Raw genomic sequence first — 14,456 nt, 5'->3', positions numbered from 1 at the left:
CACTACCCTTCTCAGACTCATGCTCCTTGTCCCCGACATTATTTTTATCATCCCCAGAATCATTCTCATTGCCCAACCCCTACACCTCATCTACCTCCTCATTATTATGTTCGTTGGATTTTTCTTCACCAACCGACCCATCTTCCTCCTCTTCAAAATGGGAGAGAGTTGTCACAACTTTAGATCTAGTCCTCCGAGACGAATGTGCAGAGATCGTAGTAGTACACCAGACTTTTGACCCACTTGATGCGAGTCATGGAGTCGAGATAGTGCAATATCATGGGGTGATTCTAATTTGCGTCTGATTTGCCCATTGAACCTGTGGAGGAGATGTTAGAATCAAAGCAAAACAGGCGAAATAAAATTACACATGTTATTTATTCACGAAAGGTGCACGGGCCGTGAAAGCATTCACGGACTTTGGAAGACCTCGTAAACTTATGCCATAGCCAATTTTCAACCTATAGACCACGTGCCCCCATAGTCCGTGAAAGACATCATGTGAAGCTAAATACAGGTACAAACTTCATCAATTTGTATTCAAACTTCATGTTTATTCAGTAATTCACTACACTACACATCACCCCATGTCATCATTCTTACACCTAAAACAAAAATTCCAACCGTGTCCCACAAAGTTCTTCCAAACCTAATTAACAAGTTAAGAAGTCAAAATGGAAAAAATAACAGAAATATAAAGAAGGTTAGCCTTTAGCTTTTATTGGAATACCAATTATTATGAATACTATTGTTTGCCTTATCTTTTCAATAAGTTAGTTGCCTAAATCATTTTTTTAATAAGAAACTTATATTTCATTTTCATACATTTTGTTTATAGTGTATTAGTCTTATGTAAATAAAGTATTTCACTTTCAATAGTAATAATATTGTCAATATTTATACTAGTAAAGATTAAATTATCTTTAAAAGATATAAATCGTTTCTATGCAATATTATTTATTGGATGATGTTATATACAAAATTATTTATTAATATGAAGATACGACTATAGAACTGTTAATATGGTCTGACCCAGTTCATTCAGATTATCCTACATAAATTTTAAAATTTGAGGAGTCAAACTGGGCTTGTCCATTATTTTGGTACGATAAAAAACCTCAAGCTCAACTAATCACTATGTGAGTCACAGGTAGCGTGAAATTAACTCATTTCTTTTTAAAAGAACATATTTAAAATAATTTTTAAATTTAAATTTATGTTAAATAAATTTTTACAATACAATATTATATGTTGTTACTATACAAATATTTTGGGTACAACCAATTTAAGAAAATGATCTTCGCAAAGTTTATGTGAAACTAAATAACTTTTGAAACGAATAAATCAAGAGATATACCATTACTTAACATTGGCCTAAAATAAAGCATTATCCACTTAATTATCTCCCTAATTTACTTATTCACCAAAAATCCGTCCACAATCTCTCTTAATTATCTTCTACCGTGTTTATTACCCAATTCTCTCTCCTCCATCTCTCAAGATCTCCTTCCACCAAAATTCATTGATTTCATAAAGTGGTTTATTTCTCGAAGCTAAAGACGTGGATTCAAGGAATTTTTTCAAGTCTATTTTTGGGTAGATTCATGGTGGTGTGTTTTATCTCTATTAACTAATCATTTTTGTTAGAGATGGAGGTTTTAGGGTGGTGAATAGACGAGCAACGAGGTGGCGCTACTCTCAGGCCAGAGAGGAGAGAGACGAAGGGGGAGGAGGAGACACAATAATCAAAATATATATCTAATGAGGTATGCATATATCTGACAAAATAAACACTTGTATATAATTAAGAGTTTATGTATGATAAAATGTACATTTATTTGAGTTAAGATTAAATATATCTATGAGATAAGATTTTTTATGCTAGAAAAAAAATGGGAAGTAATTTGAAGTTTTTGAATTTTTTTTGGAGAATTTATTCAGGGAAGAATTGGAGAAGAAATTCAAGGAAGAACATGTGATTTGAGTTGGAAATCTTACAAAAAATATCTCTTTACGAACACTTTACTCCTAAATTAATGTGTTTCAGTTACCTCCATATTTGAATACACTCAATTTAATGTATCTTTTTAGCATGTATCCGAGATACATGTATACAGACACATTAGATACATGTATGTGGTCAAATGTAGGGATGATAATATCGAAAACTCACGAAAAGATATGTGATTAGCTCCTAAACTAGTTAGATTTATGTTATTTATCTTTTTTTACGCATACGAGTCAAGCAAACATCACACAAATATTAATCTAATTCATGCATTAATCATACTCGCTTGATTACACAAAATAATAGGTAGATTGTTGCATAGTTTAGTATAGGTAGGATTGTTCATGGTTATGGTTATAAAACCAAACCAAACTGCAATCCGAACCAAACCGATTAAAAAAATTGATATTTGATTTGATTTGGTTTTAAATTTTGAAAAACCAATATTATTTGGTTTGGTTTTGGTTTTACTAAAAATTAACCGTAAAAATAACCAAACCGAACCGAGAAGTTATATATATATATTACAATTATTTATAAATAAAATATAAGTATTTTGATAAATTTTAGTTAACCTAAGTCTTCAATTTTACTATTTTCTGAAGCCCAACACTTAAATTTTAGACCAACTCTAAAAAAGTTAAGTCTAAATCCCTCAATATTCATTACTTTAAAGATCATACTTTCTCTGTTCTATATAAAATTTTCTAACGCAACATTGAATAATCTAAAGCTCAAGCTAAAGAAGATGGCAATTGATTAGTTTTGACTATGAAATATTGGTTATTTTTTTGAGAAGTAATTTCTCAATATTTTAAGGTGTAATTTTATTGAAAAGTCTATTGATAAGATGTTGAGATTGTTGGGTTATGAAGGGTGATTAGGGCGTCATGCGGAAGCTTACAATTGCAATCAAGACGGTGATAAATTAGATGACAAATAAAGCGATACTAAAACATAATATTATTAATATGAAAACTAATTTAAAAGAAAAATATTATAACTGTTGAGAGAATAAATCTCCCCATAAACTAAACTCTTTAAATGTTTACATTGTGGATACTATTGTGTTTTTGATATGAGAAGAGGGTCTTCAATTTATAGATCTCCTAAGTTTTCCTCTAAGGAAATAATAAACCAAATATAGAAGAAAAATATATTTTCTTTTCATGAAAAGTAAAAACATTTATGGTAATGTTTTGTCTTTTCTTTTAAGAAAAAATAAATTTCAAATAAGGTAAGAAAATCAGGGCAAAACCCTAACAGAGATCTCCGGAATATTGAACCAACTTTATGCTATTGACAATGAGTTTTTTTAGTTTCCGAAACTTGGTACATTGGATGAATCACTTTGTTCGTGTAATAGTTTATTTGTGAATTATTCACGTACTAAGTGTTTTTGTCTATCAAGATGCGTATGTCCACAACAAACTTATTACTTTCCAACTGAAAAAATATAATCAAATCGAACCAAACCGGCGTTAACCAAACCGACTGTTATTTTTTTTATTTGGTTTGGTTTGGTTTGGTTTTAGAAATTTAAAAACCGATTTAAGTTGATTTGGTTTTGGTTTTAACTAATAACCGATCCAAACCGAACCATGAACACCCCTAAGTATAGGTATTATACAATACCACCAATTAAATGTGGCATATATACGTACGTTATATATACGACAATTGGACTTTTTTTTTATGAGAGAAATCAAGCATTAATATAATATATATTATCTTATGAGCAATTTAATATATTGGGACTAATTATTTCAAACTATCGACCAAACAAAACGTGTCAAAATTATTTAATATAGTCTTATATAAATTAAATAGCTACCAGATACATATGGAAGAAAAATGTACTAGCTCCACACAACAATATATATGTTGAATAGGTAAGATCCTTGCAGAGTTCCCAAACAGCATAGAGCTTGAAAATCTCGAATTCGATCAAGATTGAAGCAACAATGAACACTAGACTACTGGGAAAGTTGATGATCGATAGTAATATTATGAGAAATATGGCGAAGCAGCACCGGAACAGTGACTTCCGGTGCGCTCAGCTGCGGGAGATGACCTTCGGTTGAGATGACTTCGACAATTGACTTCCCACCCAGATTTCGGTGAATATATTCCGAAACTGCCACTGGTACGGCCAAATCCTTGGAACTCTGGATAATGTGACAAGGAACCGTAACACGAGAGAGAAAATGCCTTAAATCGAACGTAAAAATAGTACGAAAGACACTTAATGAGATATCTGGTCTCATGTTGAATAAGGTTCTGCTGAATTCTTGTACTGCCACTGAATCCATGTCGCCGCCAATTACTAGCGGCGCGAAACCATCGATCCATGACTTGTAGTTCGACTCCATCGCTTGACATAATTGATCGATATCTTCCTTTTCGAATCCTCCATAGTATTCATCTGAATTTATGAACCTATATATATAGAGAGAGAGAAAACATGTGTAGTTGTAATTCGATATTGTTTTCCATCATTTCATTTTATATAACTTGGTCCTTATATTAAAAAGAAAATATTCCTTTTGCCTGTCTATTTTCAATGAATCAAGAAAGTTTTATTACCTTTACCAATGTACTGTCATTAGTACTCTAAATAACTATAAGTTACTTTCTCCATTCTATTTTAGTTATCGTGATTTTCTTTTTTAAGCCAAATGGTAAGAACTTTGAGTAATATTTTACGATGTATTTTTCATCATATCGATATGTAAAAAATGCAATTTATAGTACTTTTCGTATATAACTTTTAATATCTAGATTTGTAGTTTAAAATATCGTAGTCAATAAATTGGTTTTTGAAAAGCGTAACATAACAATTAAAAGGGAACGAAGGGAGTATGAAGTACTTTTTTATATTCCCTTATATTAATGAGGTTCTTAACTACTTTACATTTCTTAGAAGAATAATTTGGGAATAATCAAAAGGAAATTAGTGGGAAGTAGTAGCATTTTACAATTTACTTAATATAGACTTGAAGGAGTACTAAACACTTCATCTAAGACTACACCAAATATATTAGAGACTTTGTTATTGTAAACCTTTCAAAAACATATAAAATATTTTGAAAATATTGCGAATATGAATCAGATGTACATACGTAGTATTAATTTGAATCAAGTAAATGTATAAATTCTTTTAAACTACAATCAATTGAAATTATATATAAAAGAAAATACACTAACATTATATATAACTCAAATCTATTTGAATTTGTAGTATAATAACGTTCGATCTCACCTTGGTGAAGCAGAAAGCAAGATGAGTTTGGAGAAGAGATCAGGACGAAATATGGAAGCAACAACACCAGTCATGGATGACAGAGAATGTCCCAAATATATGCAAGAATCAATTTGAAGTTCCTCTAAAATGGCAAGTAAATCATAGGCATAACCTTCAAGAGTAGCGTATCGTTCAAAATCGAAATAATCTGGATTAGTCGGACCAGAGCCCATGTTGTCATAAAGAACAACACGATAATTGTCGATTAAGTAAGGAACAAGATGTTTCCAAACAGATTGATCAGTGCCAAAACCATGACCAAGTACCACGGTCGTCTTGCCTGACCCAATAACTTTAACATTGTGAGCCTGTTCAACTACTCCCATCGCACTCTTCACACAACAGATTCACTTTGAAGTTTACTTATTCGCTCTACCTTCTTTCTTTAAACTTTGATTTTTGATAAGCTTTTTTAGTCACTACCCCCTTCCTTCCAAGATATATATTTGTATTAATGTATGATTGGTCGTAGAATAAAGTTGTGTGGTGTGGAAACTAAAGTACTCCAAAAGGTATGCATATGCCATAATTATTTCCTTTTCAGATTCGCAAGCCACATAACTTGACTTTGGGTGGTTCGATACTGGGGTCACTCGAATCAATTTTTCAATTTTATTTGACTTGGAGCATCAAGGATCCTCCGACAATTTTTTTTTGTCTTTTTTATTGTCCATATGTTCTCCCTAAACATGCCTGGAATATTGTTGTATTCCATGGCAATTTGAGGAAATAATAAAATTTCCTAACCACTTAAAAAATGAATTAAGAAAAAAAACAATCTTTTCAAACTTGTTGTGGGTAACCACTCGTAAAATAAACATAATTTTTGTAAATAAAAAAAGTACAAAATCAATTGGTCGGCGTGCCTTCAATTTAAGACGCAGCTCACGGAAAAAGGTTAAACTATATTGACAATAATATCTAGCTAGCTCACGAAGACATTTTCTTCATCACACAAATAAAGCAAACGATCCCCCAACCTACCAAATACATGTAAATGTCAACCATATATAATATCTATCCACGATGGTCCACCTCTTTTTTATGAGTACTTATTAATTCTACTTTAACACTTCCTTCATTTCAATTTATATGATATAAGTTTATTTGAGTATCAAGTTTAAGGAAGATTTTTTTTTTAAAAAAAAAAAACTTATAATCTAACATTAGTCAAAAATGTTTGTGCAATTCTAAGTCATTCCATTAAGGATAAAATGAGTAATTAAAATGAATTAATAGATATAAAAATACATTATTTTTTAAAAAAACAGATTTAAAAAAGTGACAAAAGGAAGATTCCCGCATATAAAAAAACTTTTTCACATGCTTAACAAATGCAAGTAGACTTTTCTCTATGCCCGTAGCAATTATATAAATTGGAAAAGAGGCCAACACAATAATGATATCCCCATCCACTTTGTTGACCATGTATTGGTTTTATCATTTATGTATATTTTTATAATATTAATTTGGTTAATCTAAAGGGTTTGATCTTTAGAAATTTTTAGTATTCTTTTCATCTTAATTTATGTTGTATTTTTCGATTTTCAAGAGTTATGTAACTATTTTTTAAAATTAAATTAATTTAGTATTTTAAAATCAAAATTTAATTATTAAAAAATTATATGAAAAATATCATAAGTTACCATTCCTCTTATATCATTATGTCAAAAAAAATATTCTAAAATATTAATTAAAACTCACATGATTTAAACCTCAAAAAGCAAAGAGTGTTGCATAATTAATTTGAGACATGGATCGTATACGATACCTGGGCTCCGGGAGGGGGAGATGCAAGAAAATCACCAACTTGACCGAGTATTAAATTTATTATATTATAATTGGAGATTTTAAATCTAATATTTATTGAGATTTTTATAAAGTTTCACATAAAAATCTATACCTTTATACTTTACGTAAAGTACTTGAGTAAGCTACCATATACTCCGTCCGTCTCAATTCAGGTTTTTGATTGGGCAACAAATTTGGAAAAGAAATAAAGACTTCCAAAGGTTATGGTATAAAAAGGTCACAGAGAAATGCAAAATGAAGAACTGGAAAGGATACAATAAATTCACATTCTATAAATCTATAAACTCCAAAACTGTTTTCTTCACTCCGGTTAAATTACTACAAATACATAATGAACAACACTTTAGTGTACAGACATTTACTCGTCCTGATCTATATTCCTGATCCACTTGGTGGCCACCCATTTTTCTCCTCTTATTACTGGACAGCTACCGTGAAGTGAGGTCTGCATTAAAATTCAAACAAACATGAAAATCGCAAGGCCATGTATATATAATGAAATTATGCATTACATTATGTTGATCATCAACTTCTTTGGTAATTTATATACTATGATTTACAATTAGTCGCACTGGAAGAAGTAAAAGGAAGACGCAGAGCATAATCTAATTGCATTAAGCAAACTAACATAGCAGCATTAGAATTTAGCAGCTACAGATGGCACGAAGTTTGCCTTGTATTCCAGCTAACCTATTGCGGATCAGCTCTTTGAAACAAAATTATTAACTGACTGACTACTCCTTTCTATATGTTATTGTTCTTACACCAAAATAACATCACAATGAACAATCAGAAAATTTCAAGTTGACAATGAATGCATTAGAATAGCTCACCAGATCAATTGTACCATTTGGAAGCAGTGAGTAGAATAGAAGTCCGTCCCCTCTGCGTGGCTTCACTTTCAAACCAATACACTTGCTGTAATCATAGTTACCATCCATGTTCTGTGCGCTCTGTAGATAAACCATAAAGGACCATGTACAAGTCAGGCATACAAAGAAAGGTAACGATCGGTAGAGAGAGAGAACAAAAGAGAGTAGAGAGGAACTTGATCTCACCTCAAAAGGGAACACAGTTTCCCCACCTTCTTCAACATCGGATAAATATAATAAGAAGGATGCAACCTAGATGAGATTAATGAAAGTTTAGTCCAGAAAAGTGAGAGTAATCATTCCTTAATATTAAATGCCAGTGAAAAAATTCTTGACCAATGAATATGTCATGGTTAAAAGCGTAGTACAATCCCTGTAAACTTGCTCGACACATTTTCACCTGATGGTTCCAAGGTTGAAGTTAAGATCAGAAATTTTCCATGAAGAAAAGAAAAAAGTTGGACATAGAGGATGTCACATCAATGGCAAGATAAGAAACCAACAGAACAATTATTGTCATCTTGATTATTGAAGAGAAATTAACTAGAGCAGTAATGGAGAACATAGTAACAATTGGATTTCTTTAGTCAAAAGATAAAACAATATTTTCAAACTGAAAAAAAACAGTAGACAGCATGTCAACCTGCTTTGAAGACTTTCCATTAGGAGTGATATTTAAATTGTAAAAATAAAGATGGTTTACACTTAAAGCATGCAAATAATTACTTTTACTAAATTTTCTCGCAAAATTCACATGCTTAATGACAAAAAACTGCCCCCGTCTTTGAAAAGAATATTCCAATCTGAGATAAAGCAGCATATTTATTTATCAATTTTGTCATCTGACACATGCTAGAGAGAGTTCAGTAAAGTACTGCACAGAAGGACCAGCATCTGCAGTTTTGAGGTAAAGCGAGTAAAATGCCATATTAATAATGTGGAGTTGTTGCAACCGAATTCTGCTTATTTATGACATAGAACCCAATACTTAAATCAAACACATCAAAGCTTTCTATTCTAATTATATGTTATCCTGGGGAGAGGAGGATGTTTATGAGTAACATGGAATCATGGATAAGCACAATATCATCATGCACAGATAATCAAATACTATAGTATTCCACCATCCATGATGCTGTTTTGTGTAAGATTTCAATTGAACTACAAGAGAAATAGTGAGTCAATTAGAAAAAATAGCACCACTGCCAAATTTAGTTCATACATACCCTTTGGCTCTTCTGAGGGCCATATTGAGCAGGATCGAAAGCATCATAATGTGACTGATATCTTTGCCCAATTTCATACCGCAAAACATTAAACGCCTGAAACACGTACAAGTTCACCGAAGAGCAAAGGTCAAATTATTCAGCTTGAAGAAAAATAATGACCAGAGGAATATAACACTTAGCATCTCCCTGAAGCAGAGAATCATTCAAAATCAGTAAGAAGTGATAAAGAGAAAATTGAGCTACAAACACACCAATGTTTATTAACCTACAATGATCGAGTTAGCAGATTGACAAGCTGTCAATTGTCACATGAATTAGGAACAAACATGTGTTATATATGTGGTTACATTGCAAAGCGAAATCCAGTAAAGAAATTGACCGAAGTATTCTGGAAAAACAGCTCAAAACCTCCATACCAGGCAGTTTCAGATGCTAATCAAAATGCAGATATTTTTTTTTTATGACCGCGGTGTCCGGACCAGCTTTCGCACAACTCAACTAATTCCACAGGATACCTGCCAACTCCCACCAGCAACTGGTACCTAGTTACCTAGTAACTCTGTCCACCAGGGCTAGGACAAATGAAAAGAATCAACTAGTGTTTTTTGTCTCTTAGAACTGCAAACTTGACCCATTGACTCATGGTTTTGTCCTTTGAAAAACAATCTCTTGTTAGAAGCAGTGTATCCACACCATTATGAGATCTATGATCACCTACGCTATACCATAATCTCTTGCATCTTAGCTACTTTAGAATAAACGGCCTCAAAAACACCTGCCAAATTCGGTAAACTGTCATCTGAATTTCATTGCATTACCATTCTGAATTCTTTTATTACTTCACCCTAGCCTGTAACTTAATAGGCATTATTCTGAACTTCAAATTTCAAATATCACTTCTCAGATTGACATGACAAATCAGTGTTTCAGTGAGAAGTATTGATCTTAGTATACAAAGGCTAAAATACTCCTTATCAAAATGAAAAATGAGGTCCACTTCTTCTTTTAAGTTCTTCAGTACATCACTTGATAACATAAGATTACTTCAAAAGCTAAATTGGACCCATTTCTTTTAAATTCTCAAAGCTATCAGAAATAAACATTTTAATCTTTTTCTTGGTATATGCTCTTTTAAGAATTAAATAAATTGAAGTTCACATGATTGATTCTATGCCAATCAAACGAGAAGTTTATACTATAATTTTATTATGATATCTAACTAGTTTCAAAATCACGATCATCTTTCTTTTTTTTTTTTTCAAATACTAGCACTACACAAATGATGTCAACTAAACTAGGATGCAGAGTAACGACCATTTTGCTGGTGCACTGGGTATGATAGGTGGGGTAGTCGTTTGGATGGGGCCTTTTTGGGTTTCGGGGGGGGGGGGGATTTAGAAGGATTTTCTTCCAAAATTATGTCGCTTATCAGATCTATAATATCTAAGACATGGAAGCAAAACCAAAGACTACATGTGGTGAGATGAGCTTAATGCATTTTTTTTTCATTTTTTTTATAAGCAGTACTTATGAGCTCAATGCATTTTATTTAAGATATAAATGTTAATGAACTTTACCTCACCATGTGTCTTGGGGATCATTGTCGCTCTTGCAATTTTCTCCTCAATAAGATCCAAGATTCCAGTTTTGTCTTCTGATGCACTAATAAACGTGCCAGAACTGAAGAAATTGACAAGAAAATGTAAATCTCATGCACGGTATGTAGTTTCTTGTCAAAGATACTAACACATGAAGCGCAAAGTTCTATCATATTCTTATATTTAGGAGCAAATCACAAGAAATTAGAGACAAGTCATTCAAACTTTAAAAAGAACAAATCACAAGTGGTTTGAACATCGTGAATTCACTCCGTCTTCAAGATGATAAATGAACACACACCATATATTCAGTGACCTAGTTTAGCAGAAATGGGAAGGAGAAGTCATGTTTGAATTGATTATCATTTAGATCTTCTTGACATTTTCAAATAACTTTTGGAAAAAATTATCTAATTAATAAGAATCTGATCACTCTGAAATTAAGACAATGTAAAGACTTAAATAAAGGTCTTGGAGTGTTCATGTTCAACATTGATAGAAAGTTGCCTGATAGATACTGATTGACAAAAATGAGGGTTATAGAGTCGCATATACCTCGTTCTAATTCCTTTGGTGGTCTCTTCTGTTTCTCCTTTGCGAAGAGCCAAGGATGATGGTTCCAAACTTGCCTTTGCTATCTTAATAATGCCCTGGCATTGTTCTATAGATGCAAAATTGGGAAAGTATAATGCACGAGGGAACCAGCTTAAAACCTACCCAAAGAATGTAAATATATTTACAGGGAAATTAAATATAAGAACTTAATAATAGTTAGACATAAAAAACCCTCATAGAGTTGATAAGTATACAATGATTTAAATAATTACAAGTTTAGCAACATAGATTTAAGTTATAAAACAAGTTAACATGGTATCTTGCCAGCTATTGCAGAGATGTGACCTAAGTACATACATGATGCGTTTGAGTCAGAGGCAACAATATCAGACCTTGTTAAGGGTGACTTATCAAACTGTATTAGATTGGACCATGTAACTCCTTGATCAAATCCAATGAAAAGTGAAAATTTAGGAGGATATATATCAAATTGCTCTGCATGTCTGATAAACATTTCCTAGATGCTTCAGAATGCAAATTTACTAGCAAATAAGTTTGTAACTAACACATGGAGAGAACTTGGGATTTCACTTGATGAAACAACCTCTGAGCTCTTGCCTGGTATCTATCTCATAGCCTATCTTTACATCAGCATAAGAGTACAACTAGATTATTAACAAATTCTGCCCCTGAATGATGGAGCAAATGCAGTTTAAAACTTGATAGATACTACAATGCCAGTTTGAGCATTTTTCATCACTCTACACATGTTACTTACTTCAAGCCCCTTTGTGCTAATTTGAGCTCAAAAGTTAGGGGACAATATTAGAAAAACATCTTAGACAAATATTCCTTATGGAAACTCTTCAAATAGAAAGCTATTTTACGAATTTGGCAATCAATTGACAACTGATTACACAGCAGAATATCCGGACACTTCAGTTCGCCCTGCTCAGAAACGAGAACTGAAATCCAAAACAAGGAGAATTGACAGTTTCGCAACTGAAACAAGAGAAACACACCTGAAAGGGGATGGAAGTGAAGGAATCATCTCCGGTCACACCGGTAGGCAAGGCATCAAAGTCCTTCTTCAGATCAACAGATTCAAGCACCCTCGACCTTACATTAGGTACATCCTACCAATTACCATACCCAAAAGTTCAATCAGTACATACATACAAACAGCGCAGATCCAGATTTACAAAATTAGTAAGCACTACTAGTTTATTCCTACTACTTTGTAACAGCAATTGCAGACTTGGTACAAATTTACATGTTCAATTGCACCTACTGACCAAATAATGTATCTGTTCATTGAACCAAAAAACATGTAATTAAGTATAAGTAACGATTAGATAATAGAAAGGACCTGCTGAGAGAAGAGAGCAGAAGCGAATAATCCCAGGAGGAAGAAGAAGAGACATAAGAGAAATACGGAAGGCAAGCCTAGGTTCCACCATCCCCCGAAGACTGATTTCCCTCTACTCTTCATTTTGAATGGAATCGCCGGAAAAAAAAACAGCTACTGTTATTATTTCACAAAGTCCGGCGATCAAAGTCCGACGACCACTAACCTTTGACTTCCGTCGGGCGGTGGGATGTCTCGTGATTGTGGGTCAATTCTGATTCAACGGAACGTGATCTTCGTTTCCTAAAAGGGAAGCGCCTAGCACGTACAGTTTGAATATTAAGAAATTACAATTTAACCCATAATGTTTTACGAATTTGAATATCACTACTCAATTTGGGGGAAAAAAAACAGAACTAATAATTACTCCATCTATGAATATACAGTCAGTTACACTTTCCTGTCTAAGTAATAAGGGAGCCCCGATTGCACTTTAATGAAAAACTTTTCTTTTTCATGGCTCGAACCCGTTTAATTAAGGGCCCGTTTTGGCCAATCATATATGAAATTATAATATGAAATTAAAGTTTTGTTTGAACATGCGATATAAATTTTTATGTTGTATATTTTCTCATAAATATAAGAATCTAATAAGTTGTAAAACTATTAAAATAGTTATAATTGTTTATTCAATCTTATCAAATAAAATAAAAAATTATAAAATCACATATAATAAATTATTATAAAGTTATTTGTTCTCCACTTAAGTAATTGGTTAATCTAACTTTAATTGATCAAACTTTAATTCAGTAAAAAAAAATTGAACATAAACTATATTGTATTAGTCTTTAATATAATTTTTCTACATAGTACAGACAATTGCCTCATGTTAAACTTGCATTTCTCGATCATATGGCCAAGAAGACAGACCAACATTGTTACTTTGAACCATTTGTTGTTCAATATCATCCGCAACTATATTTGTATGCTCATAGACCATAAATATTTGATCACTCCTTTGGAATTCTCACAAATAATTATGTAACACTGCACAAACTATGACAATTTTCACTTGTGTGTTAATATCATAATGATTTGTGCCTTGTTTCACTTGTGTGCAATTACACATTTTCAGTGCATTAATTTCGTGCTAAAAATCAAACATATTGAATGTAATGATTATCAAATATACATCACCAATTTTGTCTTTTTTCATATTAAATTGCTTTAAACATTTTCATATGGAGTTGAAAGAAACGTTTTTTTTTTGTTTTTTTAATTATGAAAAATAAAAAAGGCATTACTCCCTCCGTTCTTATTTATATTCACCAAATCAATTTCTACTTTATCATTTATATTCACCAAATTTAAAGTAATAATAAATTTTATGTTTGTGAGAATAATAAATTTTAAAAAGTAATATGTGATTATAAATTTTATTTACATATGAAATAAATGGTTAGTAGATATAAATGTGGGATTGTTTTAACAAAATATAAATTTGTGGGTCAATTTTTGTATGCAAAAATCTCAAATCATGATATGAAATTCTCATATCATAGTTTTTTTGGAGAATGTTGGCATAAAATAATTAAATTTGCACATGTTTATTCTAATGAATTCATTTATATAAGCAAATCAAAATTTTGACTTATTTTATATCATGATATGATATCGCATGATAAAACATCTACTAAAAAGGAGTAGTCTCATTTATTATACCAATTTTT

General features: G+C 31.9%; 3 protein-coding genes across 3 annotated transcripts in view; 1 reads left to right on the top strand and 2 right to left on the bottom strand.

Moving 5' to 3' along the window:
* The window catches only part of LOC125840269 (uncharacterized protein At2g23090-like), a 376,400-nt gene that overhangs the window by 339,599 nt on the left and 22,345 nt on the right, over window positions 1-14,456 (top strand). The window lies entirely within an intron of this gene.
* On the bottom strand, window positions 3,985-5,638 carry LOC125840103 (probable esterase D14L). Its single transcript, XM_049519084.1, has 2 exons — window positions 5,271-5,638; window positions 3,985-4,447 (listed from the first exon to the last, which is right to left on the bottom strand). Exons 1-2 carry the CDS (start codon window positions 5,636-5,638, stop codon window positions 3,985-3,987), a joined length of 831 nt encoding a protein of 276 aa, XP_049375041.1.
* On the bottom strand, window positions 7,365-13,111 carry LOC125840258 (probable prolyl 4-hydroxylase 9). Its single transcript, XM_049519233.1, has 8 exons — window positions 12,748-13,111; window positions 12,401-12,514; window positions 11,379-11,536; window positions 10,803-10,905; window positions 9,223-9,318; window positions 8,183-8,248; window positions 7,958-8,077; window positions 7,365-7,569 (listed from the first exon to the last, which is right to left on the bottom strand). Exons 1-8 carry the CDS (start codon window positions 12,868-12,870, stop codon window positions 7,483-7,485), a joined length of 867 nt encoding a protein of 288 aa, XP_049375190.1. The 5' UTR covers window positions 12,871-13,111; the 3' UTR covers window positions 7,365-7,482.

The sequence above is a fragment of the Solanum verrucosum genome, unplaced genomic scaffold (genome assembly GCF_900185275.1).
Source record: "Solanum verrucosum unplaced genomic scaffold, falcon-dt-bn FXZP01000180.1, whole genome shotgun sequence".
Classification (NCBI taxonomy): Eukaryota; Viridiplantae; Streptophyta; class Magnoliopsida; order Solanales; family Solanaceae; genus Solanum; species Solanum verrucosum.
Note: the sequence above shows the minus strand (reverse complement) of the source record. Positions and strands in the feature narration are given on the sequence as shown.